The 25908-nt window shown below is 59.4% G+C and overlaps 1 protein-coding gene across 1 annotated transcript; it reads left to right on the forward strand.

The window, feature by feature from the left end:
• The first annotated feature begins 430 nt into the window (after nt 1–430).
• Nucleotides 431–24012, forward strand: PELP1 (proline, glutamate and leucine rich protein 1). The gene is made up of 17 exons (XM_030296004.1): nt 431–679; nt 9688–9752; nt 10135–10240; nt 14865–15014; nt 15186–15257; nt 19058–19117; nt 19371–19521; nt 19667–19796; nt 19915–20002; nt 20388–20476; nt 20568–20684; nt 20786–20933; nt 21038–21197; nt 21804–21859; nt 21978–22184; nt 22316–23767; nt 23864–24012. The coding sequence occupies exons 1-17, from the start codon at nt 431–433 to the stop codon at nt 23954–23956; spliced, it is 3393 nt and encodes a 1130-aa protein (XP_030151864.1). The 3' UTR covers nt 23957–24012.
• Nucleotides 24013–25908: the final 1896 nt, after the last annotated feature.

A 25908-nucleotide genomic window follows, 5' to 3' on the forward strand; every position in this document is an offset into this window, starting at 1 on the left:
CACCGACTAAGGTCAGCAGAGCACACACCCCCCCCTGGGGCACGGAGCTGGGAAGACCGGAGGCGGCTCGTCCTTCATGCCGCGTGCTGCTTGCATTCGCGTTTGCAGGGCGCCAACGGCCGTCCCGGACTCCAGGCGAGAGGCCGGGTCCCAGGACGCCGGCCGCGCCGAGAGCGGAGGCGCCGCGAGCCCCGGGCACAGCCCGCGGAGGCCCGCGACGCTGGCGCCTTTTGTCCCGACCACGTGGTCCGCCCCGCGAGCGCGGCGCCCCGCTGCCCGCGCATGCTCCCTCGCAGCCCGCGCCGCGAGCCCAACCTCCGCCCGCCCAGTGCGCGGGGACGCGGCCCCCTCCTCACGCCCCCTCCCCACCCGGCGCCCGTCGCGGTGCGTTTGCGTCATCGCGCCACGCCACCACGGAGCCCGGGTGAAGATGGCGGCAGCCGTTCTCAGCGGGCCCTCGGCGGGCTCCGCGGCCGGGGTTCCCGGCGGGACCGGGGGGCTCTCGGCGGTGGGCTCGGGCCCGCGTCTGCGCCTGCTGCTGCTGGAGAGCGTGTCCGGGTTGCTGCAGCCGCGCGCGGGGAGCGCCGTGGCTCCGGTACATCCCCCGGTCCGCTCGGCCGCGCACTTGCCCGGGCTCATGTGCCTCCTGCGGCTGCATGGGACGGTGGGCGGGGCCCAGGTGAGTGTGGCCCGCGGCCCTGGAGGAAAGCGGGCGCAGCTCCCGGGGGCCGGGGTCGCGGGGCCCCGCCGCCGCCGCGCCGGGGAGGTGGCGGGCAGGGGGCCTGGGGCGGAGAGCGGAGCCCGTGTCGCTCTGGGCCACATTCACGCCCTGGGAAAGCCGTCGGTAGAAACTCAGGCAAGAGGAAGGGCCTCGTTTTTCTCCACCGCTAGGCTCTTGGTGGTTCGAGCGGGTTCGAACAAGAGCGGGTTCGATCTCAGGCCCCGGCGTATCTGGTTTTGGGGATTGTTTCGACGGCGTGAGTGAATGTAGTCCACAGATACTTACTGAGCTCTTACGAAGGGGTGAGCTCAGGGTGCGCCTTTTTACAGATGGCAGTGGCGACGAGCAAAATGTTTTCAAACGCTGTGAGAATTGTATGGTAGGGACCGCTAAGCTAACCTGGAGAACTACAGAGATTTTCCCGAGGCGCTAAGCTGAGACCCCTCCCCAACCCCCGGATGAGTAAGGGTTGGGTAGGGAAAGAAAATGGGAGAAGCGGTTCAGGCAGTGGAAAGCTCATGTGGTAGGAAGGAACTGAAAAGAAGAGCGTTGTGTCTGGGCCTCAGAGGTGGTGGGGGAAGAGAGTGGACACGATGAGGCTGGTGAGGTGAGTAGGCGGTGGGCAGGTCATGCAGAGCTTTCTAGACTGGCCTAGAAGGGTCCTTTGGGTTATACTAAGGGAAGAATCTAACATCCATGCAGTTCTGCAAACTAGAAACCCAGATGTCATCCTGAACTCTTGCTCACATGCCTCATATGCAGTCCTGTTGATTTTATTATTTAAGTAGCTTTCAGACCTGCCCACTCCTTTCCGTATCCTTCCCTTTGCCCCCATCCTCGCCTGAACGCCCATCCTCTTGCCCAGGTGAAGGCACTGACTGTAAGAATGCATAACGTGTCCGACATGATGTCTTCTAACGTCTGGCGCTCCTTTAATATCTCCTGCTCTCCATCCTCTCCTAACCCGCCCCCCCCCCCCCCCCCCCCCCCAGATTTTACCCATCCTTCAAGATGGTCTTCCTTGACTGGTCTTTGTTACTGGGACCTTCCCAGCCCTGTGCTTCCTTCCAGGAAGAGGGTGGTCACAACCCGCTGGATCTGGATGGTTCTACAGTCTTAGCCCCACTTTTATCAGGGACAGTCTCATCCTTGATTTTAACATGACTCCTCACTATTGACGGTGACAGAACTGGGCCTCTGCTATCTCAGCCCACTTTTGGAAGCGGGAGCCGATTATGCATTTTCTCTTCTAAGTCCTCCTCGTCTAATTCATGTGGTTTTAGGTATTTCTGAAATATTATGTATTCTGCCTATACATGCGTGGTTTCTTTCATTGTCTTTCAAGTTTTCACTCCTCCCTCAAGTGCCCATTAAGCCCATGAACTTATCGTCTTTCTTATTTTCTGCCAAGTGTCTAAGTGTAGTAGCATTTTGAGCAAAGCTGAAAGTGATGTGGAAAACTAGACCCCTTTTAATATTGCTTGTGTCGCCTTTTTGGGGGGGGGCATATTCTGCCTTCACTTTTTTCCTGCTTGTGTGTCTCATATTGGATCCTCAGTACGCGGGTTTTCTTAGCTTCCCCGTACACTTGTATTCAACAGACCTTTATCGAGATTCTGTTATGGGCTAGCTATTGTTTCTCTACCCTAGGCAGATAAACAGGCATGATCTTTTCCCTCAGAGGCTTTCTAGCCCAGTAGAGATGAGAACTGAGGGAAAGTAAATGGGTCGGGGCTTAGTGGAAAGATGGATAGATCCCCTGATTGGACCATCTGTGTTGACCTACTCAATGACTCTGCTTTCCCTCAGGTAACTCGCTAGCCCCACAGTGAAGCTGGGTTGGTTCACAGTTTCTGGCACTGATTCCAGCCACAATCCCCTGACTTGCCTCCTTGCCTCCTTGCCTCGTCTCCTTGCCTCATTCTGTTGTATCTCATCCATTTCTCACACAGCAGCTGCAGTGAGCTTTTCTTTCTTTTTCTTTTTTTTTAAGCTAATTTTTTTTTTAATTTATTTATCGAGAGAAAGTGTGTGTGTGTGCACACGAGGCAGGGAGGGGCAGAGAGAGAGAGAAAGAGAGGGAGAGTCCCAAGCCGCGCTGCCAGTGCAGAGCCTGATGGGGGGGACTCGAACCCACGAACCGTGAGATCATGACCTGAGCTGAAGTCAGACGCTTAACCTTCTGAGCCATCCAGGCACCCCCGGAGTGAGCTTTCCAAAGTAAAATTCTGATCCCGTTTGCTGTCTTTTAAAATCTTTCAGGGGCGCCCGGGTGGCTCAGTCAGTTGAGCGTCCGACTTCCGCTCAGGTCGTGATCTCTCAGTTCATGAGTTCGAGCCCCGCATTGGGCTCTGTGCTGACAGCTTGGAGCCTGGAGACTGCTTCCCATTCTGTGTCTCTCCCTCTCTGTCTGCCCCTCCCCTGCTCATGCTGTCCGTCTCTTATGAATGAATAAATGTTAAAAAAACATTTTAAATCCTTCAGTAGCTGGACTTTCTCGGCCCTTGGCCTTCGTACTTGTAGGTCTCTGCTTGGGATCCCTCCCTGTCCTGCTTCCCCGCTCCCCACAAAAATCGTTTCAGTTCTCTGTTTGTCACTGCCTTTGGGAAACCTTTCCAAACCACCCTATGATTCACTGTCCATTCTTAGACCGTATTGAAGTGAGCTATTTATTCGTTTCGCATGTATACAATCTCCTTCCCTCCCATCTACGCGGCTAGGCTTTGATTTATTTTTTTACACGTAATTGAAAAAGATGTAGGGAACTTCAGATTACACAAAAGTAGAGGAAATAGTATTTTGAAGTATCCCATCCTATGCTGTCCTCATCACCCCAATTTAACAATGAACGTTTTGCTAACATTGCTTAACGGCCACCCTCCCAGCTCTTCTCCCTTCCCCGCACCGGGCATCTTAAAGCAAATCTGAGATCTCATTTCCCCTATGGCCGCGTGTTCTTAGGAGGACAGGTGTCTCATTCTGCCTTGTACCCCAGGGCTTTGCCCTGCTGCGTTCCGCAGCCAGTCGCGCCATCTGTTTAAAAACGTCATCAGCAAGGTGACAGCATTGTCTTGCTCCAAATCATACAGTCATTTACCTTTGCGTGAGGCCCCACCTGTGTGACCTCTGCTTGCCTCTCGACCTCATCTCGTACAGCTCTCCGTCTGTCTGGACTGTGGCCGCCCACGCTAACCTCTTGATGTGAAACTCCCTGGAACGTGAACTTCTCCCTTAGGGCTCAGCTTATCTGCCCCTGTTTCGCAGGAGTCTTTCCTGACCACCCTGTGCCAGTTCTTCCCGTCCCGCGCGTTCTCTGTCACTTTGTCCGTTTCATTTTTCCTAGCACTTCCCACTCCTTGAAAGAAATCAACCTGTTTGTTATCAGTCACGTTCTCCCTTCTCCTCGTACCCGATTTAAATTCCATTATAATCACTTTCTTGCCCCTTTCCCTACACCGTGCTTGCCCGGCAATACCACGTCTGTGTCCAGTTCAACTCCGTTTGTTCTGTGCCTACACCCGCGCAGCTCGGTGTAGCTGGAGAGGAACACGTAACCTTGCTGACTGGTCTCAGTTAAAACTCCTGGCTGTCATCACGGCAAGCGGACCCTTAGTGTTGCCCAGCAGTCCTGCTACATTTCCGCTCTCCTGGACAACCTCCGATTACTTCTCTGCACCCTCGCTCTTAGCTGATCACCTGCTTCCCACTTCTCCGAGCCGGTAGGCAGTCAGTGGGCAGTCCCGTAGGCTCCCGCCACCACATCTGCCAGGGTGACCATAGCTGGCTCTCTGCCTTCCCTCCTGGGGCGAGGGGCGAGCTGGCCCAGGCGACTGCTTGTGCACTAGGGCTAGCCCGTGCCCCCTCCTTCGTCCGATCTTCCTCTCTGTCGGGGCCTTGCCTCAGCACGCAGCTCCAAGCGGCTTTTAGCCGTCCCCACCTCGTGCCCCATTTCTCCTCTCGTCTTCATGGCAACGCTCCTCGAAAGAATTGTTCGTACTTCCTGCCTCCGATTCTTCACTCATTTTTCTTTTGCTTAATGTTTTGAGATAATTAAAAAAAATTTGTTTTTTTTAAATGTTTATTTATTTTTGAGAGAGAAAGAGAGCGTGAGTAGAGGAGGGGTAGAAAGAGAGGGAGACAGAGTCTGAAGCAGGCTCCAGGCTCTGAGCTGTCAGCACAGAGCCCGATGTGGGGCTGGAACCCACCAACCATGAGATCATGACCTGAGCTTAAGCCAGACGCTTAACCGACTGAGCCACCCAGGCGCCCCACATTTTGAGATAATTTAAAGTTTATGCCCAATTTGAAAGAATAATAGACTTATTGTGTATCTTTCCCCCAGATGCCCCAAATGTCAACATTTTATTTTTTTAAATTTTTTATTAAAGAAACTTTTATTTATTTAAAAAAAAAATTTTTTTTAACGTTTATTTTTATTTTTGAGACAGAGAGAGACAGAGCATGAACGGGGGAGGGTCAGAGAGAGGGAGACACAGAATCTGAAACAGGCTCCAGACTCTGAGCTGTCAGTACAGAGCCCGATGCGGGGCTTGAACTCACGGACCGCAATATCATGACCTGAGCCGAAGTCGGCCGCTTAACCGACTGAGCCACCCAGGTGCCCCTTAAAGAAACTTTTTTTTTTTTTTTTTTAATTTTTTAACGTTTATTTATTTTTGAGACAGAGAGAGACACAGCATGAATGGGGGAGGGGCAGAGAGAGAGGGAGACACAGAATCGGAAGCAAGCTCCAGGCTCCGAGCCATCAGCCCCGAGCCCGACGCGGGGCTCAAACTCGCGGACCGCGAGATCGTGACCTGAGCTGAAGTCGGACGCTTAACCGACTGAGCCACCCAGGCGCCCCTTAAAGAAACTTTTAAAAAAATGTTTGTTTATTTTTGAGAGAGAGAGAGAGAGAGACAGCACAAATGGGGAAGGGACAGAGAGAGAGGGAGACAGAATCTGAAGCAGGCTCCAGGCTCCGAGCTGTCAGCACAGAGGCCGACACGGGGCTCAAACTCACAAACCGTGAGATCATGACCTGAGCCAAAATCAGACACTTAACCGACTGAGTTATCCAGGCACTCCCCCCCCCTTTTTTTTTAAAAACTTTCCATGACCATTCAGGCCCTTAGGATTAGGCCTCTTTTTAAAAAAAAAATTTTAAAGTAACAGTCTTTTTTTTTTTTTTTTTTTTAATGTGTTTATTATTGAGAGAGATAGCACGAGGGAGGACCGGAGAGAGAGGGAGAGATAATCCCAAGCAGTCTCTCCACTGCTAGCTTGGAGCCCAATGTGGTGCTTGAACTCATGAACCATGAGATCATGACCTGAGCTGCACCCAGGCGCCCTGGGATTGTTTAAGGTACTCTAACCCCAGGGGTGCCTGGGTGGCTCAATGAGTTAAGCTTCTGACTTCGGCTCAGGTCATGATCTCGCGGTCCGTGAGTTTGAGCCCCGTGTCAGGCTCTACAGCTCGGAGCCTGGAGCCTGCTTCGGATTCTGTCTGTCTGTCTGTCTCTCTTTCTCCCCTTCCCCTGCTCATGCTCTGTCTCTGTTTCAAAAATAAATAAAAACATTAGAATAAAATAAAGTACTCTACCCCCATCGTGGGGCTCAAGCTCACAACCCCGAGGTCAGGAGTCGCACGCTCTTTTGACTGAGCCAGCCAGGTGTCCCCTCTTTAGTCTTCTTTAAACTGAAGCGGTTTCTTTGTCTTACGATCACGACGGTTTTGGAGAGCCGCAGGGCAGTTCTGTTTGAGGATGCCCCTTGGTAACGGGATTCGGCAGGAATGATGCGGCCGTGTGTCATTTTGGCGTGTCACATCGGGGGCACATGGTGTCTCTCTGCCCCTCCACTGGTGGTGGTGACTTCGGTCACTGGATCAGGACGGTACCTGCCCGCTTTCCTCACTGTGAAGTGTGGCTTGTCTGTAACTGGTATGTGTGCCGTGCGGAGATCACATGCACGTCTGTGTCTTGTCAGCCTTCTGCCCCGCGATTCTGTGTCCGTGTAAGCGTCTTCTCATTTGAGTCCTGGCTCCGGTGGTCACCTCCTGAACTCATTCTCCTGGGGCTTTCGGCCTCACCCCTTCACCGAATCACCCCTTTGCAGGGGCCCGTGGCGGTTCTTGAAGACCACCCGTGCTCTTCAGGGTGTGAAGTTCGAAGGTCAATGTTGCCCTCCCCCCCCCCCCCCCCCCCGCCGGTCCTTTTCAAGGCATTCCATACAGTTGGCCCCTCTTTTGTTCTTGAGACTTTCCTCTGCTTCCGGCACAGCATCCTGATTTCTTTTCACCCGTTCTGCTCACTCCTTTCCAGCCTTTACCGGGTCCTCCTCGCTTTCCACCTCTGGATGATTGGCGGTCCGAGAACCCGGGCCGATTTCCTCTGCGTGGGCGCTGTCCCTGGAGAGCTGACCCAGTCTCGTGGCCGACAGCTTCCCGGATCCGTGCTCCGACCAAGCCTTCTCTCTCCCGACCCACCCGCCCAGTGCCTGTGTGGCACATCCATTCTGGTGCTAAGTAGGAGCCCAGGTGCCACACGTGTGACCCAGCCCGCCCCTCCCGCCGGGCCCCTGCCAGCAAACCTCCGTTGTCTCTGCGTCTCCCTGTCTCGCGCCCCTGTCGTTTGCCAGCACATCCTTGGGCTCTGCCTTCAGAGTACATCCGGAATTCGACTCTGTGCTGAGCTGGTTAAGCAGCACCACGTCTCAGCCTCCTCCTGTCTGCGTCTGCCACCCAGCGAGGCAGCGAGGCAGCTCGGCCCTGGGGCTGCGTTTTCAAAAATAAGTCAGACAAGGGGTGCCTTGGTGGCTCAGTCAGGTAAGCATCCGGCTTTTGATTTCAGCTCAGGTCACGATGTCACGGTTCATGGGTTGGAGCCCCACGTCGGGCTCTGACCTGACAGTGTGGAGCCTGCTTGGGATTCTTTCTCTCCCTCTCTTTCTCTTTTTTTTTTTTTTTTAACATTTATTTATTTTTGAAGGAGAGAGAGCGTGAGCAGGGGAGGGGCAGAAAAAGAGGGAGACATAGAATCCGAAGCAGGTTCCAGGCTCTGAGCGGTCAGCACAGTGCCCGATGCGGGGCTTGAACCCACGAACTGTGAGATCATGACCTGAGCTGAAGTCGGACGCTCAACCGACTGAGCCACCCAGGTGCCCCAGCCTCTCTCTCTGTCTTTATCCTACTTGTTCTCTCTCTCAAAATAAACTTAAAAACAAAACAAAAGTCAGACGATATCATTCCTCTGCCCAGTTCTCCCCCACCGCCTCCCCACAGTCTTTATCTTCTTCAGAGTAAGAGTCACCGGGTGCCTGCAGGGTGCCAGGCGCTGGCCCGGCCCCAGGGACCTGCGTCTTCTATGACTCTGGCCTCGCACTCTCCTTGAGACAGTTCGCCTCCTCGCTGTTCTTTACCAAGAAGAACAGGGCGCGCCTGTCACCGCGATCAATTTTATTGATTGTTATTGTTATCATTAAAGACTGTGTTTTTAAGTAATCTCTGTACCCACCGTGGGGCTCGAACTCACGACCCTGAGATCAAGAGTTGCACGCTCCACAGACCGAGCCGGGCCCGGGCGTCCCCGCTCTGACCAATTTGAGAACACTCCAGAAGGAAGCCCCGTACCCGCTGGCAGTTACCGCCCGTTTCCCCGCAGCCCCTCTCTGGCCCTCAGCCCGAGGCGGCCGCTCTCTACTTTTTGTCTCTATGTTTGCCTGCTTGGACCATTTCGCGTCAACGAGTTCTACAACACGTGCCTTCTTTCACCTAGCGTCACGTTTTTAGAGGTTCACCCGTGTCTCAGAACTTCCCTTTACGACCCTCCGCCGTGTGGGCACGCCACACTGAGTTTCCCGTACACCAGTTGGTGGGCGGGGGGTGGTTTCCACCTTGCGGCTCTCGGGGAGGATGCTGTGAACCCTCACGCGCAGGTGTGGGCGTGCACGTTTTCAGGTCGCTGGGGCAGGAGCCGAGGAGGGGACCTGCTGGGTCGTGCGAGCCCGTACGACCTCGCGAGGAACCGCCCGACGGTTGACGTTCTCCCCAGCAGCGCGTGCGGGCGTGACCGTGTCTTGCTTTCGCTTGACCCAGATGGCGGGTTCAGCGAGGGCTGCGGTGCCCCCTCCACACGGAACGCCGTCTCCCTTCCCTCCCCGGCCGCCGCTTTCCTTCCCGAGTCCGCTCTTTCGGGCCCCCTGGTGCTTCGCGCCATCCCGCCTGGTCTCTCGTCTGGGTGTCCGTGTCTTCTGTCGCCTGCACCTAGAACGTCGGCTCCGCGGCACCGAACACAGCGTCCCCCGTGAAGCGGATGTGGGGTGAATGTTTGCGGGATAAGCGAGTAAACGTTGCCCTTCGCGAGAGCGGGGCCCCTAACTTGTCCAGCTCTGTTCTCCGTCCGCCTCCGTGCGTAGCAGGTGGTGTTGGCAGAAGGAGCGGCGAGCGCGGTCGTGGGTCCGGGGGCTGTGAGGGGAGTCTGGCTTTCCAGGGGTCGGGAAATTACTCGTGGGAGGGCTGGGGGACACCCCTCTCTCAGGGCCCCCGGAGCACGTGGAAGGGAGACTCTGGCCGACTCGGTCTGCGTTGGCCTTAGTGGCTCTCCGGAAGCCGGGAGCAGAAGGGGTTGGGGGTGAAGGAAGAAGGGGGTCCCAGGTAAGCCCGCGCCCGATCAGCAAGCATTTGTGGGGTCTCCTCCGTGCCGGGTGCCCTTCAGGGTGACCGGGCTGAGGGAGCCGCGTCTCGGCAGTCCGGTCGCTGGACGAGTTGGGCTGCCCCCGTGTGGCGCTCCCGTTGTCGGGCGGGGAGCCGGGACGGGACCGGCTGCTGGAAAGCGGGCAGAGGCTGAACTCCTTGAGGGACGGCGGTCGGGCTCAGAGGAGGTGTGACGTCAGGAAAGGGTCTGTGGGGCCGAGAGGGGTTGGGAGACTCCTGATCCCAACGCGCTTCCCTGCTTTCTCTCCCCCAGAACCTTTCGGCTGTCGGGGCGCTGGTGGGTCTCAGCAATGCCCGTCTCGGTTCCGTGAAAACTCGGTAAGTGTGCGCCCCGTTCTTCCTCTAGGGGGAGGTTTCCTTAGGAAGTGGACCGTGCGTCTGTCCTTCTGTCCCTCTATTGTCACCACCCCGTGGATTCCGGAGACTTCTCCGTTCCCAGCACGGGGAGGGCTTCGTTCTTTCCACGGGCTCCCTTGAGTTGAGTGCCCCCCTCCCCCTTTCAGCTCCCGAGTTTCCTCAGCCCCCCATGGGACCACCCGGGCCCCCGTGTCCCCACTGCGCACCCCTCGCCGGGAGCCCTCCCGGCGCTGCGGGAGTTAGAGTGCCCGGGGGTCTGCGGCAGCGCCTGGCTCTGCCCGGTTAGCATAGAACAAGCTTCCTCCGCGGCCAGGCTTGTCCTCACGCCCTCGTCTCTTGCAAGGTTCGAAGGGCTGTGTCTGCTGTCCCTGCTGGTGGGGGAGAGCCCCACGGAGCTGTTCCAGCAGCACTGTGTGTCCTGGCTTCGCAGCATCCAACAGGTCCTACAGGTGAGGCTCCCCCCCCCTGCCCCGGCTCCATCCCGGTGCTCCCGGTGCGCTGTGGGCGCTGGGCCTGGGCTCAGGCTCGTGAGGACAGAGAGGACTGGCGGTCTCCCGCGAACGGGGATCACGGCTGCACGTGGGAACGTTGCGGGAGACCGTTGGATATTTTTATCCACGGGGTTGTTTTAATTCATTTGACCTTTCGCACACCGCGACCCTTGACCGTTTGCACTTCCTCGCTAGCCTTTCTAACACGTGACATCTCGAAAGTTCCTTTTCCCCGGTATTTTATTTTTGTTTTTATTTATTAGTATTCTTACTTTTTGCTGCTCCTTTCTTCCTCTCTTAACATTTTAATTTTTTTCTACTCTTACGCCCTTTGATGGCCTCCCCACCCGGTTCTTCAGTGAGCATGTTCTGAGCACTTGCGGCCGAGTGCTGAGCTCTGGGGGACAGTGGTAAGGCGGACTTGAACCCTGCCTTCATGGTCCCTGAAATCCAGGGGTCGGGGAGCTTTCTGTGGAGTGAATGTTTACAGATGGAGGAAATGAAGAAAAACAGCAACTTTTATTTGGAAAAGACAGCATATAAACCATCCCCTAAGAGTTCGTTCTAATGAGTTGGTACTCATATCTTTAGAGGATGTATTTGGAGCAGATTGATGAATCTTACCTCTGTGGTGGCCTTAAACAGTTTACCCCTTCATAGAAATCCGTGTATCCGAGTGAAGGATGTTCTTAAATAGACTCAGTTGTGGTCATTCTAATTTTCCCCTGAAACCAAAGCATACTTATATCCATGTTGCTCTTGAAATGTACCGTACTTTGCGGACCCTGTTGTAAATGCACGTGAAAGCTTTCAAATGTCAGTAAGATAAATTTTTTTTTGTTTTTTATTTTTTATTTTTTTTTTACATTTTTTTTTTAACATTTATTTATTTTTGAGACAGAGAGAGAGCATGAACGGGGGAGGGTCAGAGAGAGAGGGAGACACAGAATCTGAAACAGGCTCCAGGCTCTGAGCTGTCAGCACAGAGCCCGACGCGGGGCTCGAACTCACGGACTGTGAGATCATGACCTGAGCCGAAGTCGAATGCTCAACCGACTGAGCCACCCAGGCTCCCCTTGTTTTTTATTTTTTGAGAGAGTGCGCTCATGCACGCAAGCTGGGAGGGGCAGAGACAGAGGGAGAGAGAATCCTAAGCAGGCTCTACACTTTAACCATAGAGCCTAATGTGGGGGCTTGAACCCACGAACTGTGAGATCATCACCTGAGCCGAAATCAAGAGTCGGACGCTGAACGACTGAGCCACCCAGGCACCCCAGATCTCAGCTGGTTTTATTTTTTTATTTTTTTTATTTTTTTTACTTTTTTTTTTAATGTTTGTTTATTTTTGAGACAGAGAGAGACAGAGCGTGAATAGGGGAGGGGCAGAGAGAGAGGGAGACACAGAATCCGAAGCAGGCTCCAGGCTCCGAGCTGTCCGCACAGAGCCCGAGGCGGGGCTCGAACCCACACACCGCGAGATCATGACCTGAGCTGAAGTCGGACGCCCAACCGACTGAGCCACCCAGGAGCCCCTCAGCTGGTTTTAATTAGCTTCTGAATTTTGAAACTACTGAAAGCTTTCTCAAATACTTACACGGAGTAGATACCAAAGGCCTTAACGTAATTGTATTTCTGTTTCTTCAGAAGCTCTCTAGATCGTGCTGTTTATCGTTAAGACTTATTTTGAGTGCGTCATTTCAACGTAACTCCTTTGATTTCTCCCTCAACAAAATGACCGAAGGGCAGTGTTTTATCCTATCTCGGGCCACCTTTTTAAATTGTATTTTATTAAAATATGTATTTGAATAAAAACTTATTTTTATTATTTTTAAAATTTATCTTGCAAGTGAGAGAGAGTGTAAGCAGGTGAGGAGCAGAGAGAGAGGGAAAGAAAGGATCTCAAGCAGGCTCTGCTCTGTCAGCACAGAGCCCAACGTGGGACTCAGTCTCACGAACCGTGAGATCATAACCTGAGCGGACATCAAGAGTTGGGACACTTAACCAGCTGAGCCACCCAGGTGCTCCGTTTTATTTTATTTTTTTAAGTACGCTTCACGCCCGCAGTGGAGCCCAGCGTGGAACGTGAACTCACGACCCCGAGACCGGGACATGAGCTGAAACCGGGAGTCGGATGCTTCTCTGATTGAGCCACCCAGATGCTCCCCCAGGCAGCCTTTTTTTTTTTTTCCCCAAACTGTGTTACCGAAGTGTGGTTGACCTACAGCGTTGTAGCAGTTTCAGGTGTACCGTATGGCGGTTGGAAAATTCTGTACGTTCTGTGATACAGATGGTAAGTGTTTTAGGCTGTGCAGACCACACATGGGTGTTGTTACGTTTTGTTCCCTTTTTTTTGTTTCCTACCCATTTAAAAACGCAAAAGTCGTTTTTAGCTTGTGGGCCTCGCAAAAACAGGCACCAGGCACCCACAGACTGTAGAGTCTGGTGACCCAAGAGACTTTGCTTGAATTATTGTAAGTCGGGGCTCCCGGCCGGCTCAGTCGGTAGAGCATGACTCTCAACCTCAGGGTTGTGAGTTCAGGCCCCACGTTGGGCGTGGAGCCTACTTTAAACAAAAATCAAGAACTATACAACGCATGTGAGATGACGCACGACGGCGGGTGCTGTCGGAAGTGAAGGGCACGGTTCTCTTGAGAAGGCATAACGAGAGTGTGGCCCAGGCTGGGGTGACGTGGGCACCTTTGCGATCAGGGCCAGTAGTTCAGGGAGGGTTTGTCGGAGTGGATTGGACTAGGAAAGGGAGAAAAGAGGAGTTTGACCCCTCTGAAGGATTCTGAGCAAGCCGCTGTGGCTGGGTGGGGTTGGCGAGGCGCGACTGGGGAGGCAGGCGGGCAGGTGGGCCCAAACCACGTACGGCCTCGTAGGCACGTGAAGGTGTTTGGTGTTTATTGTCACAACGGTGGGAGTTCATGGAAGGTTTTGCGTAGGGGTGAGGAGAAGGAGGTGGTGGTGGCAGTGACGTGATCGGATTTTCATTTGGAAGGGTTGCTTGGGCTGCTGTGTGGAGAAGGGACTAGGAGGGGGCTGGGTCGGAGGCAGGGAGACCACGCAGAAGGGAGACGTCTGGGTAGCTGGGACTGGACAAGAGGCCGTAGACATGATGAGAAGTAGATTGAGTGCAAGAGAGGGTCGGAGGCACAGTGGACAGGTCCCGATGGCAGAACCCTTCAGGGGAGGACGTGTCTGGGACGACTCCCGGATTTCAGGGCACGGGGGCGGGGGGGAGGCGGGGGCAGCCAGGCTCGTAGGGGACGGGTGGAAGCACCGGGCTCATGGCCTTGCCCATCCTCTGGGTCAGAAGCTCTCTTGGCAAGCGTACCCCTGATCTCAGAGCGTGACCCCGGGGGTTCAGCAGGTGCGGGCTTTCGTTGGTGCGTCTTACGAAGGGGAAGAGCCCCCTTCAGCGGTGGGTGGCAGCTGAAGCTGGGTGGGGGGGCGGGTGCGAGTGCCCTAGAGTGCCGACCCGCACGGGATTCGGAGGCGCACCACACGTAGAGGTCAGGTGGGGGAGGCTGAGCTCACGGGGACACCCGGACTGCGGGTGGTGTGGAAATGCGGAAGGTGTTTACGCCCCTCTGAGGTGGAGGGAGGCGAGGACGAATACTGGTTTCCAATCTGGCAGCTTGGGTTATGAGGCCCGGGAAGTGCTTCTGGCCGAGCGGGGGACTCTGAGGTCGGGTTGACCCGGGGGTGGGGAAGCGAATGGGAGATGGAATGAAGTCGGGAAGCCGGACAATCCTTTCAAGATGGAGAGGAATTGGGCAGAGCCAGGAGGGGCTCGGAGAAGGGTTTTCCGGTGGGGGCACCCGCGTGCCGCTAAGTGTCCGTGGGAGTCATTCGGGGGGACTGGCCGGAGATCAGGCCTGGGGCCGGGTGATGGTGTCAGGTTCTGAGAAGAGGGGACTGGTCCTCGCACGGGAGTCGCGGCGGCGGGAAGCCGGGGGCATCCCCGTGGCTGGGCTTCCGTGTCCTCTGTGACGGTGGCAGTGGTGGAGAAGGTTCCAGTCGAGGGGAGGGTGCGGTGGGGTAACCGGAGGAGGCCCCCCCGCCCTCACTTTCCCACTAAGCGTTCTTACTGCCTCGGTTGCCGGGGGCCTCTGGTCTGGCGGGAGAGAGGGGCTTCTGCTCCTTCTGGGAAGCCCTTCTAGATCCAGACGGCGTTTTCCTCCGTGAGTCCAGGGTGGGTCTGAGCCAGGCAGGAGCCAGCGTGGCGACACGGGGCGGTGTTGTTACGGCTGAAGCTTCGGTGCGAAGCGCTCCTCTCCGTTCCTAGCAGGGACGCGCAGCACGGGAGGATCTGAGACTTCCGTCAGTGGGCTCTGGAAGGCGCGTTCCCACATTTCGGGGCCCCCAGACGCCCGTGATGCTGACATGTAGACACGCGTCCTTTCTGTGGACCAAGGCGCTGCCTTGGGGTGCCCCGTGTCGCCAGCGCGCCTTTCCCTGGTGGGTTTGCTGCCGGTGGTGACCTTCCCCGTGGTGTTTCCCAGAAGCCCCGTGTCGCACCGCCTCCTCTCCGCGACCGCAGAGGTGAGGTTGGGAGCACGGGTGTCGCTGCTTTCAGTCCCAGGACCCGCCCCCGACGATGGAGCTGGCCGTGGCCGTCCTGAGGGACCTACTCCGGTACGCGGCCCAGCTGCCCACGCTCTTCCGGGACATCTCCACGAACCACCTGCCCGGCCTCCTCACCTCCCTGCTGGGCCTCAGGCCAGAGGTGAGAGCCCTCACAGCGCTTACCCTCCGTGGAGCTAGAGTGAGGGGAGCGGGGGTGGGGGGGGGGCAGCGGGCAGTGGGTGGGGAGCAGGGGGAGTGGGGGCGTGCAGGTGGGGTGTGGGTGGGCGCGTCGGGCTCTCCGGCCCGGCCTCACTTTCTGTTCTGCCCACAGTGTGAGCTCTCCGCGATGGAGGGGATGAAGGCTTGCATGACCTACTTTCCTCGGGCTTGTGGGTCTCTCAAGGTAAGTGATCGTGCGCAGCGCGGTGGCTGTCTCACGCGCAGCGCGGTGGCTGTCTCACCGCAGACCGTCGGGTCGCGTCGGGTCGCGTCGCGGAGTGTTCTGAGCAGCTGTGACCATGCCGCCTCCTAGCGCTTAAATGCTCTCTCATCGCGTCCTCACAGCTGAAGGAACAAAGTAACTTCCCTGAGGTCGAGAAAGTTCGGAACCCGTGTCTATGGCCGGAGTCTAGGCTGCTAACCCTGACTCGGCCCTTCTGCCCTCCTCCCCTCCCCACCTTCCTACCCTCCCCCTTCTGCCCTCCTCCCCTCCCCGCCTTCCTACCCTCCCGCCGTACTCTGTTCCTCTGTTCCTCTGTTCCTGAAGCTCGCGTAATCTCCTCCAGGAAGCCTTCCTGACTTCTCACTTCCCCATATCAACTTGTATTCCTGACTGAGCTCTCTGTCCCTTCCCCACCCTTTCCCCCAAGCTGTCCTGACCCGCGCAAGGCGGCTGTTCGACGAAGCCTTACTAGGTCACGTGGGCAGGGTATCTATCAGGGGGTCGGGGGGGGGGGGGGAGCGGAGGTCAGGGAGAGAACTGCAGTTTTACTGTTCAGGAGGCACAGTAACAACACGTTGTGTCAGAGCAGTACGTTAAAGAGTGCCGCGTAACCGGCTCGTGGCCTCGGACGCCAGCCTCGTACCCGGGAACAAATGGGTGGCCCGTTCGTTGTGGTTTTTCTTCCTTCGTCATACTCCGCGCTGCTCGGCAGACCGTTGGGTGTCCCGCCACTCAGAGGGACGCACAGAGCTGTAGGGAACTGGAATGCGTGGCAGATTGGTGGCTCCTTGTGCGCTCAGTGGTGTGGTTGCCTGTCGGCCACCGTCGTTACCACTTAGGGGAGTTTGCCGTTAGGGGGTCTTCCGTTGAAAGTAAGACCCCCTGGTTCTGCGATCGAGTCGAGAAAGTAAAGGAAAGCGAGAGAACTGATGGCGGCCGCCGAGTGCGGCCATGGGGCCGACACCCTGTCACGGCGGTGGTCCCGGGGGGGTTGGTGTCGGTGGGTGAGACAGACGAGGACGCGGGCCCGGAGCGGTTTCCCCGACCTACCCGTCAGGTCTGCAAGCCTCGTAGCTCTGAAGCCAGGGCGGGTGCCACGTCGGTCGGCCCTTCGAGCCCGTGCTTTTCCCGCGGGAGAGACCCCAGAAGCTCTTAAGAATGTAGCCTGGATGGGCCGATAGGCTTCCACGGGGAAGCTGCACGGATGCCGGCTCCGGTCGGCTGTCTCGGCTGGGGGAGGGAGGGCCACGCGGAGCCCTGGGGGCGGACGTGCCGTGGGCCGGGAGCGTGTCCGCTGAGGCTTTAGCACCGGTTCCTCGAGCTGTTTCTCAGTGACACAGGGTCAGGTCCTCATCAGTCTGGGTTTTCACAGTCTACCCTGATGGCAGGTGACGGGATCTCTGGGTAGTCAGGGCAAGATTTTGTCGAGAAGGCCTTTGGAGCAACTGCTAGATTTTTCTAAAGTCGAGTTGGGTTGTTTTTATAAAGTTCAGCCTGAGTTGTGCTAAGTTCAGTAAAAACTGCCTTCCTTCCGGAGCGCTCTGTAAATTAGCGTCTGGAACCACGCAGGCCGTGTGTTTGTCCCCGAGCCCCTACCGGTCAGGGCGGGTGTCCGTTCTGGTGCGGCTCCTGAGGGCCCGCGTCCTCCCGCCCCCGCCCTCACCTGTGCCCCGAGGCGGGAGCTGGGGTGTTGCCGCCTGCTGGACTCCCGCAGTCGGGGGGCTGGACGCCAGGGGATCCTGCGTGGGTGCCTCTGATCTCTCTGTGAGAGGACAATCATCCACGCTAATCCCCAGCCTTGGGGACACGTTCTGGCCTGCGTTTTGAGTGTCTTCCCAAAGGTCACAGCAGGACTTCCAGATGTTCCAGGCCCTGGGTGCCTGCCTCCGGCTCGCTGAGAACACAGTGTCATCTGGAGAGCGTCCCCCTGTGGACGCCACGTTTCAGACAAGAATCTGTGAGAGGCTCCAGGGCGGCTTGTACTTGGGAAACTGATAAGTGCTGTTTGGAGTGTCCGTCTGCCCCCTGGCTCGTCCCAGGGCAGTGGCGGCGTCCGAGTCCGGGATGACCCCTCCCAGATGACGGGCCTCCAGCCTCCCGAGTCTGTGAGGTCAGCCCCGCGGAGGCTCTCCTCCCCCCGCCAAATGGGCGAGTAGTTCCTCGGGATGAGCCGGAACAGTAAGCCCCTGGAGAGGCTCCCGCCCTTTGCGTGGGTGCACGCGTGCGCTCTCCGAGTGAGACGTCGCTGTGGCCGGCCTGCTGGGTCATCTGGGGCAGCCTCCTGCTCAGAGCCGCGTCCCTGAGCTGTGCTCCGTCGCGATCGCATACGCAGACTTGTGTTGGCCTCGGCCCAGCTCTTTGCACCAGAATCTTGGGGAAGGTGACCAGAAGGGCAGGGCGCCACCGCACCTGGGCCTCTGGGCCCTCTCCAGGAAATGTCCTCCTTGGGGGCCTGGGAGTCCAGACCCCCGTGGGCAGTTCCCGTCTTCCGTGAAGTGTTCTGAACCCTCCCACACCACACCAGCCGTGAGAGCGCTGTCCCTGTCCCGGTGGGACCGGTCCGCGAGAACTGCGCTTGCCACGGGGCAGGTGGGAGGGAGCCGTCTGCTTGGTTTCCGAACCACATGCTCCGCTTGCACCTGCTGCCATCTGCGAGGCCCTGCCGAGGGCCCGGCGCCACAGCCGCTCTTTTCTCCTGCAAGTTCACCCTTGTGTGCGTGGGGCCCCGCCCCCACAGGACCCTCCGGCCTGGGGTGGAGGCCGCGTCTGCTCCTGACGTGTGTCCCCAGGTGGATCCCCTTCCTCAGCCTGGCCGGCCCGCCCCCTCCCAGCCCCTGCCCCTGCTGATGCCTTGTGTCCTCCTGACTCTGCCCCTGCAGGTGGGGTCCGTCCCTTCTTTCTGTGTTCTCACGTCAGTGTTCTTGCCCTCATTTGTGCCAGTGTTTTCACAGCCATAAGATGTGGAATTGCGAGGGAAACCGATTCTGACCGAAATGGGAGTTTTAAAAAATTGTGATAGAGCAGCGTGTAGTTCGCCGTTAATGCATCAGATCACAGGACCTAATAGCTGCTGACGTTTCAGATTAGCGGAGCGATGTTTCAGGACGCCTGTAAATATAACGTGCTGTGAAAACAAGCGGTTTCTGCCGGTGACCGTCAGGGGCACTGCCGACGGCACCGTGGCTTTTTGTCTCCGTTTATAACGGAAAAAAACCCTGCGTTTCACTTACGGGTTAGTGAAGATGATAAAGATATTTCTTTCCCTGCCATGTTCCCAGGCCCCGATTCTGGCCCCAGAGAGCTTGTGGCCCCCCAGTGAGGCCTCGTGTGGGCGCTGTGACACCGCAGCCCAGAGCGGGGACCTGGCCCTGCCATACTGCCTTCTCCTCTTGCCTGACCCTGCCCTGCCCTGCCCTCGCCCCTCCGCACCTCGGCTTGGGGCCACACTTCCCTGCGTGCACCTGTCGTCGTGTCTCAGCCGCAGGGGTGGGAGTGTGGTGGTTGCCGCTTTTTCAGTGATGCGTCCTTTTGGCCTGAGGGAGAGGACCCTCATTTTGCAGAAATCGATGGGGGGGAGCCCAGTGTCTGTGGGGCCAAACGGGAGGCAGGCTGAGGGTGAGGGCTGACGTTCGGGATGCCTTTGGACCCCAGAGCGGGTGCGCTCCAGGCACGGAGCCCGTTTGCCTTGCGTCCTGGGTCTGCAGGACGGAAGGACCTGGGCGCTGGCTCACCAGCCTCTTCCTCTCTGTCCCCTGACCCAGGGCAAGCTGGCCTCATTCTTCTTGTCTCGCGTGGATGCTTTGAGCCCTCAGCTCCAGCAGGTAAAGGGAAAGGAGGGGGGTGGAGACTCTGGGGGCCTGAGCTGGAGCTTTCTTCTCTCTTCCTTGGCTTTTCTTGCTGTCACTGCCATTGGACTGTGACGTCACCTCCCCACCCCATCCGTGTTCCGCCCCACCGTCCCTTCCTGTTCCCCTCCGAGCTCTCTTTCTCGGCCCGTTGGGGCCGGGGGTCGGGGGGTGGCCCTGGCGCTGGGCCGCATTCCCGTCTGACCGCTTTCTGACGTTTCTTCCGCAGTTGGCCTGTGAGTGCTACGCCAGGCTGCCCTCGCTGGGGGCCGGCTTTTCCCAGGGCCTGAAGCACACGGAGAGCTGGGAACAGGAACTGCACAGCCTGCTGGCCTCCCTGCACGGCCTGCTGGGGGCCCTGTATGAGGGAGCGGACACGGGTAGGGGCTGCCGCAGGAGGGGCCCGGGAGGGGCGCCTGGCGGTGTGGGGTGGTGTGGCTCAGCACGTGGGTCACCTCCCGTGAGAGAGAGGGACGGGGACGGAAGAAGGACGTCGGGGTGCGAAGTGCCGATGTTTCTGCACAGCCCCCGTGCAGTGTGAGGGCCCCGGGCTGGATGTGCTGCTCGCGCCCTCGGAAGACGGTGACGCCCACACCCTCCTCCGGCTTCGGCACAGGTTTTCGGGCCTGGCACGCTGCCTGGGGCTCCTGCTCAGGTGTGTGAGTGAGGGCGGGGGGGGGGGGTCGTCCTCCCCGGGGAGGAGGCGGGGGGCCAGGGAGGGGGTCCCGTTGGGGAGCCTGTGCTGAGGGTGTCCCTGCTCTCGTTCCCATTAGCTCTGAGTTTGGGGCTCCCGTGTCCGTCCCCGTGCAGGAGATCCTGGACATCATCTGCCGGACCCTCAGCATCAGTGCCAAGAACATCGTAAGTGGACCTCGTGCTCTGTCCGCGGCCCTTCCTCGGGACTGGGGCGACTGGGAGAACCGTGCAGGAGGCGAAGCCCCCAAATCGGGCCCTCCCTGAGGCTGTGCCGGCCAGCGCCTTCCTCTTGTCCAGACGCCACTGCTCCCCGGGCTTCTCGTGACACACATGCACATCCCAGTGGATTCGCTCACATTTCTAGGAATGCTTCTGGCACATGCTTCCCTGGGGGACGGCGAACCCGGGGTCAGCCGTGCCTCCCCTCCTCTCTCCGGGGTCTGTCTCCGGGGACGGGTTTGTGGCGCGGGGCGGGCTCCTCCCTGTGTGCACACGTGTGCGGTCCCCCTTCCCTCCCGCACGCGCCTTCCCTCTGCCGTGTGTCCTGCAGAGCTTGCTTGGGGACGGTCCCCTGCGTCTTCTGCTCCTGCCTTCCATCCACCTGGACGCCCTGGACCTGCTCTCCGCGCTCATCCTCGCGTGAGTGGGACGGGGCGGCGTGTCATGAAGGGGCGGGGTGTCGTGAAGGGGCGGGGCCAGAACGGGGTCCCTGTTCTGTCTTCACCCCCAGGTGTGGAAGCCGCCTCCTGCGCTTCGGGGCCCTGATCAGCCGCCTGCTTCCCCAGGTCCTCAATGCCTGGAACCTCGGCAGGGATGCCCTCCCTCCGGGCCAGGAGAGGCCTTACAGGTGACCGGCGAAGGAGGGGTAGAGAGGGGAGGGTGGGCCGGGAGCCCCGAGGGGACCTGGCCGGCGGCCCCCTGACAGGCTTCTCTCCGCTCGCCCCTCAGTGCCGTGCGGACCAAGGTGTATGCCGTGTTAGATCTGTGGGTGCAGGTGTGCGGGGCCTCGGCGGGAGTGCTGCAGGGGGGCGCCTCGGGGGAGGCCCTGCTCTCCCACCTGCTCAGTGACATCTCCCCGCCCGCCGACGCTCTCAAGGTGAGCGAGGCCCGTGCTCCTGGCCGGGGACCGTCCCCCGCGCCCCTGCTCCCTATTCTCTGTGTCTGCCCACGTGTGTGACTCCCGCTTCCCTCCTCCGCCAGCTGCGCAGCCCCCGGGGGAGCCCTGATGGGGGACTGCAGTCCGGGAAGCCCAGCGCCCCCAAGAAGCTGAAGCTGGATATGGGGGAGGCCACGGCCCCGCCCGGGCACCGGAAGGGGGACAGCAACGCCAACAGCGACGTGTGCGCGGCCGCGCTGAGAGGTGGGTGAGGCCGTGCCCGGCAGCCTGGGGCCGTTGTTGAAGCGGTGCCCGTAAGGCCCAGGGCCGGCCCGGGGCTGCGGACGCCTGGGCTCCTGCGTCACATGGGGCTCCGGGCTCTTCCTGCTCCCGCAGGGTCTCCGCTACCTGCCCCGTGCTGCTGCAGCACAGGGTGGGGGGTCCCTGCCCCTCGGAGCTTGCGTCCCCCCCCCCACTCACCACCCCCGGCAGGCTGCTCAGCGGGGCTTCCTGCTTTCGCAGTCACTGATCAGGAAGCAGGAGCATAGTCGGTACCGTGTGGTTCAAGGGTGACTTTCCCTTGGGTCTTGTGTGTCGCCCGGCCCGCCACCCGCCGCGTGGAGAGGAAGGTCTCTCTTCCCGCGTCTGTGAGTGCGTCTGCGCGTGCGTGCGCAGCGCGCCTCCTCACCCGCCCGTGCTGTCCGCGGCCCTGGGCGCCGGAGGCGCTCCTGTGACCCCCCCCCCCCCCCCCCCCCGGTGTGCTGTCGAGAAGCCCAGCGACTCGACCGAGCCAGTCAGGGCCGGGGCCGCCGCCCGGCTCAGGCTGCGGAAGCCCCACTGGCCCGCCTGAGACGCCCTCTCCTCCCCCAGGCCTCAGTCGGACCGTCCTCATGTGCGGGCCTCTCATCAAGGAGGAGACTCACAGGGTCAGTGGAGACGGGCGCTGCCGTGCGTGGGGGCTGCCCCCCGAGGTGGGGTGTGCAGACCCGGACAAGGCTCGGGTGGGCTTGGCGACGTCTCGAGGTGCGCTCGTGTCCTTTTCAGAGACTGCACGACCTGGTGCTCCCCCTGGTCATGGGGGTCCAGCAGGGCGAGGTCCTGGGCAGCTCCCCATATACCAGCTCCCGCTGCCGCCGGGAGCTGTACCGCCTGCTGCTGGCCCTGCTGCTGGCGCCGTCTCCCCGCTGCCCGCCTCCCCTCGCCTGTGCCCTGCAAGCCTTCTCGCTGGGCCAGAGAGAGGACAGCCTGGAGGTAACTGCCCACCTGAGCCCACCCCTGCGCTGTCGGGAGTGTCCTGTTCCTGACGCCACGGGCCCGCCCTCTCTGGGGCCGTGAACCCCTGTCCTGTCCCTGATGCCACGCCTGCCTCCGTCTTTCCTCAGGTCTCGTCCTTCTGCTCAGAAGCACTGGTGACCTGTGCCGCTCTGACCCACCCCCGCGTGCCCCCCCTGCAGTCCATGGGCCCTGCCTGTCCCGCGCCTGCCCCGGCTCCCCCTCCCGAGGCCCCATCTCCATTCAGGGCCCCACCCTTCCACCCCCCGGGCCCCATGCCCTCCGTGGGTCCCATGCCCTCTGTGGGTCCCATGCCCTCCGTGGGCCCCATGCCCCCGGCGGGCCCCATGCCCCCCACACGCCCCGGGCCTCCAGCCACAGCCAACCACTTAGGCCTGTCTGTCCCCGGCCTGGTGTCTGTACCCCCCCGGCTCCTGCCTGGCCCTGAGAACCACCGGGCAGGCTCAAACGACGACCCCGTCCTTGCCCCTAGTGGCACCCCTCCACCGGCCGTGCCCCCAGATGAAACTTTCGGGGGCCGAGTGCCAAGACCAGCCTTTGTTCACTATGATAAGGAGGAGGCCTCCGACGTGGAGATCTCCCTGGAGAGCGACTCGGACGACAGCGTGGTGATCGTGCCCGAGGGGCTGCCGCCCCTGCCGCCCCCACCCCCCACGGGGACCACACCCCCCCCTGCAGCTCCGGCCGGGCCACCGACGGCCTCCCCTCCCATGCCGGCCAAGGAGGAGCCTGAAGAGCTTCCCGCGGCCCCGGGGCCTCTCCCACCCCCACCGCCACCCCCCGTGCCGGGCCCTGTGGCGCTGCCGCCACCCCAGCTGGTCCCCGAAGGGCCTCCTGGTGGCGGAGGACCCCCCGCGCTGGAAGAAGACTTGACAGTTATTAACATCAATAGCAGCGATGAGGAGGAGGAGGAGGAGGAGGAGGAGGAAGAAGAGGAGGAGGAAGAAGAGGAGGAGGAGGAGGATTTCGAGGAGGAAGAGGAGGAGGAAGAGGAGTATTTTGAGGAGGAGGAAGAGGAGGAGGAGGAGTTTGAGGAGGAGTTTGAGGAGGAGGAAGGTGAGCTGGAGGAAGAAGAGGAGGACGAGGACGAGGAGGAGGAGGACGAGTTGGAGGAGCTGGAAGAGGTGGAGTTTGGCCCGGCAGGCGGCCCGGCCGAAGAAGGGGGCCCTCCGCCCCCCAGCCCGGCCCCTGCCCTGCCCCCTGCCCAGCCCCCTGAGGCCCCGCCCGAGCCCGGAGTGGAGCCCGGGCTGCTGCTGGAGGTGGAGGAGCCCGGGCCCGAGGACGAGCCGGGGGCCGAGGCCGCCCCCACGCTGGCCCCTGAGGTGCTCCCCTCCCAGGGCGAGGGGCAGAGGGAAGCGGGGAGCCCCCCGGCCGGGCCGCCGCCCCGGGAGCTGGTGGAGGAGGAGCCCTCGGCTCCCCCGCCCCTGCTGGAAGAGGGGACTGAGAACGGGGGTGACAAGGTGCCACCCCCACCGGAGACGCCTGCGGCCGAAGAGATGGAGGCGGCGGCAGAGGCAGAGACGGCGGCCCTGCAGGAGAAGGTGAGGCGGGCGGGGGGCTGCGGGTGCCCTGGCGACCTCGGCCGCCCCGCTCTTCCCCGTGTGGCCGCTTCTAATCGCGTGTCTTTGCCCCGAAAGGAGCAGGATGACACGGCTGCCATGCTGGCTGACTTCATCGATTGTCCCCCTGATGACGAGAAGCCCCCAGCGGCCCCCGAGCCTGAGTCCTAGTCTTCCCCTGCGCCCCCCACTCCTGTTTCCAATAAAGTTGTGTCTTCGGCTATCGACTGCTGCTTCTTTTGCCTTTTACACCACCGTGTCCCCGTCCAGAAGCCCCGCCGTCCACTGGGCTCCGCAGGGGTGCCCGTAGTGCTCCCCATGCGTCTGCGCAGCCGTCCTGTGGTCTCCGTTGTCCAGAAGAGGAGCCGCTGACCGAGAGGGTGATGGACTGTCCTCTTGCTCAACGGGGCCGGGCCGGGGTTTTCTGTGATCTGCCCCGCACTCTTGCCGCTGCTGCGCCCGGAGCCGGGCTGCCCGTGTGGGTGAGACCGGGAGGGGTGAGAGGACCCGGCCTTGCTTGTCCGTGTGTGGCCGTCCTACGTGTCCTCGTCCTCGTGAGCGAATTTGTAGACGCGCTCACCTGCACACCTGCGCCCCCTTGGTCTGAAAGGCTGAGGGATGTGGTAGGACTTGGAGAAGCGGGAAGGGTACGGAGGGGTCTGGTCCGTGGCTTCTAGGAGGTTCGAACCTTGTTGCGGGTCTCCAGTGGCTGTATCCACCCTCCTCAGGGGTTTCCTCCCCCATCTTGAGACGTGGATGTGTCCCGGCCCGTGTCTGGTCCCCTGAAACACATGGGGCCTTGTCGGGTGCACGTGTGAGGGGACTTTCTCAAATTCCACGAGTGAGATGGTATGTCTTTGACTTGTTTCGCTTAGCATAATACACTCTAGTTCCATCCATATTGCTACAGCCTGGCAAGATTTCATTCTTTTTCATCGCTGAGTAGTATCCCATTGTGTGTCTATATATGCGTGTATATGTATGTGTACACATACATACATACAGACCTGGCCCTTCACCTAAATTCTTCAACGTTCTCTCTCCGGAGATTTCTCTGTGTAATCACAATACCACTATCAAACCCAAGAAAAGTAACAGTAATTAAATAACAATGTACATAGACTGTGATACTCAGATTTCCTCATTCTTGAGACGTGTTCTGTAGTTGTGCTTTTTTTTATTTTCTGTTTCAAGTTCAAGAGGTTTTTAGGTGAAGGCCACTTGAGGCTTACGGACCACTGGAAGGACGAAGGTGCAGGAATCCTGCAGTGGTGATTTTTAATAAATAGAAGGACCCTGAATTCTGGAAACTGTAGATAAGTAAAGTTGACACTGACTCCGAGGAAGAGGCTGGCACAGAAGTTTTATGATTTAAATTGTGTTCTGAGTAGAAGATACGTTCGTGTGGTTCAGAACTCGGCGGGTTCCGGTTTGTTCAAAAGCTTCCTCGTCCCTGCCTGCCCTTCAACTAGGCGGAGGGCGGCCTGACCCGTGCCCTCCCGCCGCGACCCTGCGCGCGCGTTCCCACCATGACCGCGCGCACGCTCCTGCCGCAACCGTGTGCGCCGTCCCACCCCCACCGTGACTGCGTGCGCGCTCCTGCCGCGGCTGCGTGCGCGTCCCCTCCGTGGTCGTGTACGTACTCCTGCCGCGCACAAGCGCACGTGCCCAAGCTTCCCTTTAATCTGCCCCCGAGCGGGGCGCGGTATCACCTAGCCTAAGTCCGTCTGGCCGAGCCGTGGGGTTCCTCGTCACACGCGGAGTGCCAGTCACGTGGTAGGCACCGCGTTCTCGTTGCCGTGTACTTTGGACGTGGTTCTAGACGACAGGTGGTTCTGGAAGGAGTGCGGAGCGTGGGGGAGCGACGGGGCGGCCTCCCCCGTGTCCCTTCGTGGTTGCCTCTGCGTGACTAGGGCACGGCGTTGAGACCAGGATTTGATGTTGGCACAGCGCTGGGCGCCGTCGCGAGCCGGAGGCACAGACGTGAACAAAACGCCTGAGAATCGCTGCCCTGCCCTCGGCCGTTTACGTTCCAGGTGCGTGTGGGGGGCGGACTGTAAATGAGCGTGTGTCAGGTGGTGCCGAGTGCAGCGGAGGACAGGGGAAGGGGTGCGGGGTGTGTC

The sequence above is a fragment of the Lynx canadensis genome, chromosome E1 (assembly GCF_007474595.2).
Source record: "Lynx canadensis isolate LIC74 chromosome E1, mLynCan4.pri.v2, whole genome shotgun sequence".
Taxonomy (NCBI): domain Eukaryota; kingdom Metazoa; phylum Chordata; class Mammalia; order Carnivora; family Felidae; genus Lynx; species Lynx canadensis.

Coding starts and splice junctions, on each gene's coding strand:
- PELP1 (XM_030296004.1), top strand. CDS start 431: ATGGCGGCAGCCGTTCTCAGCGGGCCCTCGGCGGGCTCCGCGGCCGGG. Junction 20,685..20,785: donor GGCCAGGAGAGGCCTTACAG/GTGACCGGCGAA, acceptor CTCGCCCCTCAG/TGCCGTGCGGACCAAGGTGT. Junction 20,934..21,037: donor CGCCCGCCGACGCTCTCAAG/GTGAGCGAGGCC, acceptor CTCCTCCGCCAG/CTGCGCAGCCCCCGGGGGAG.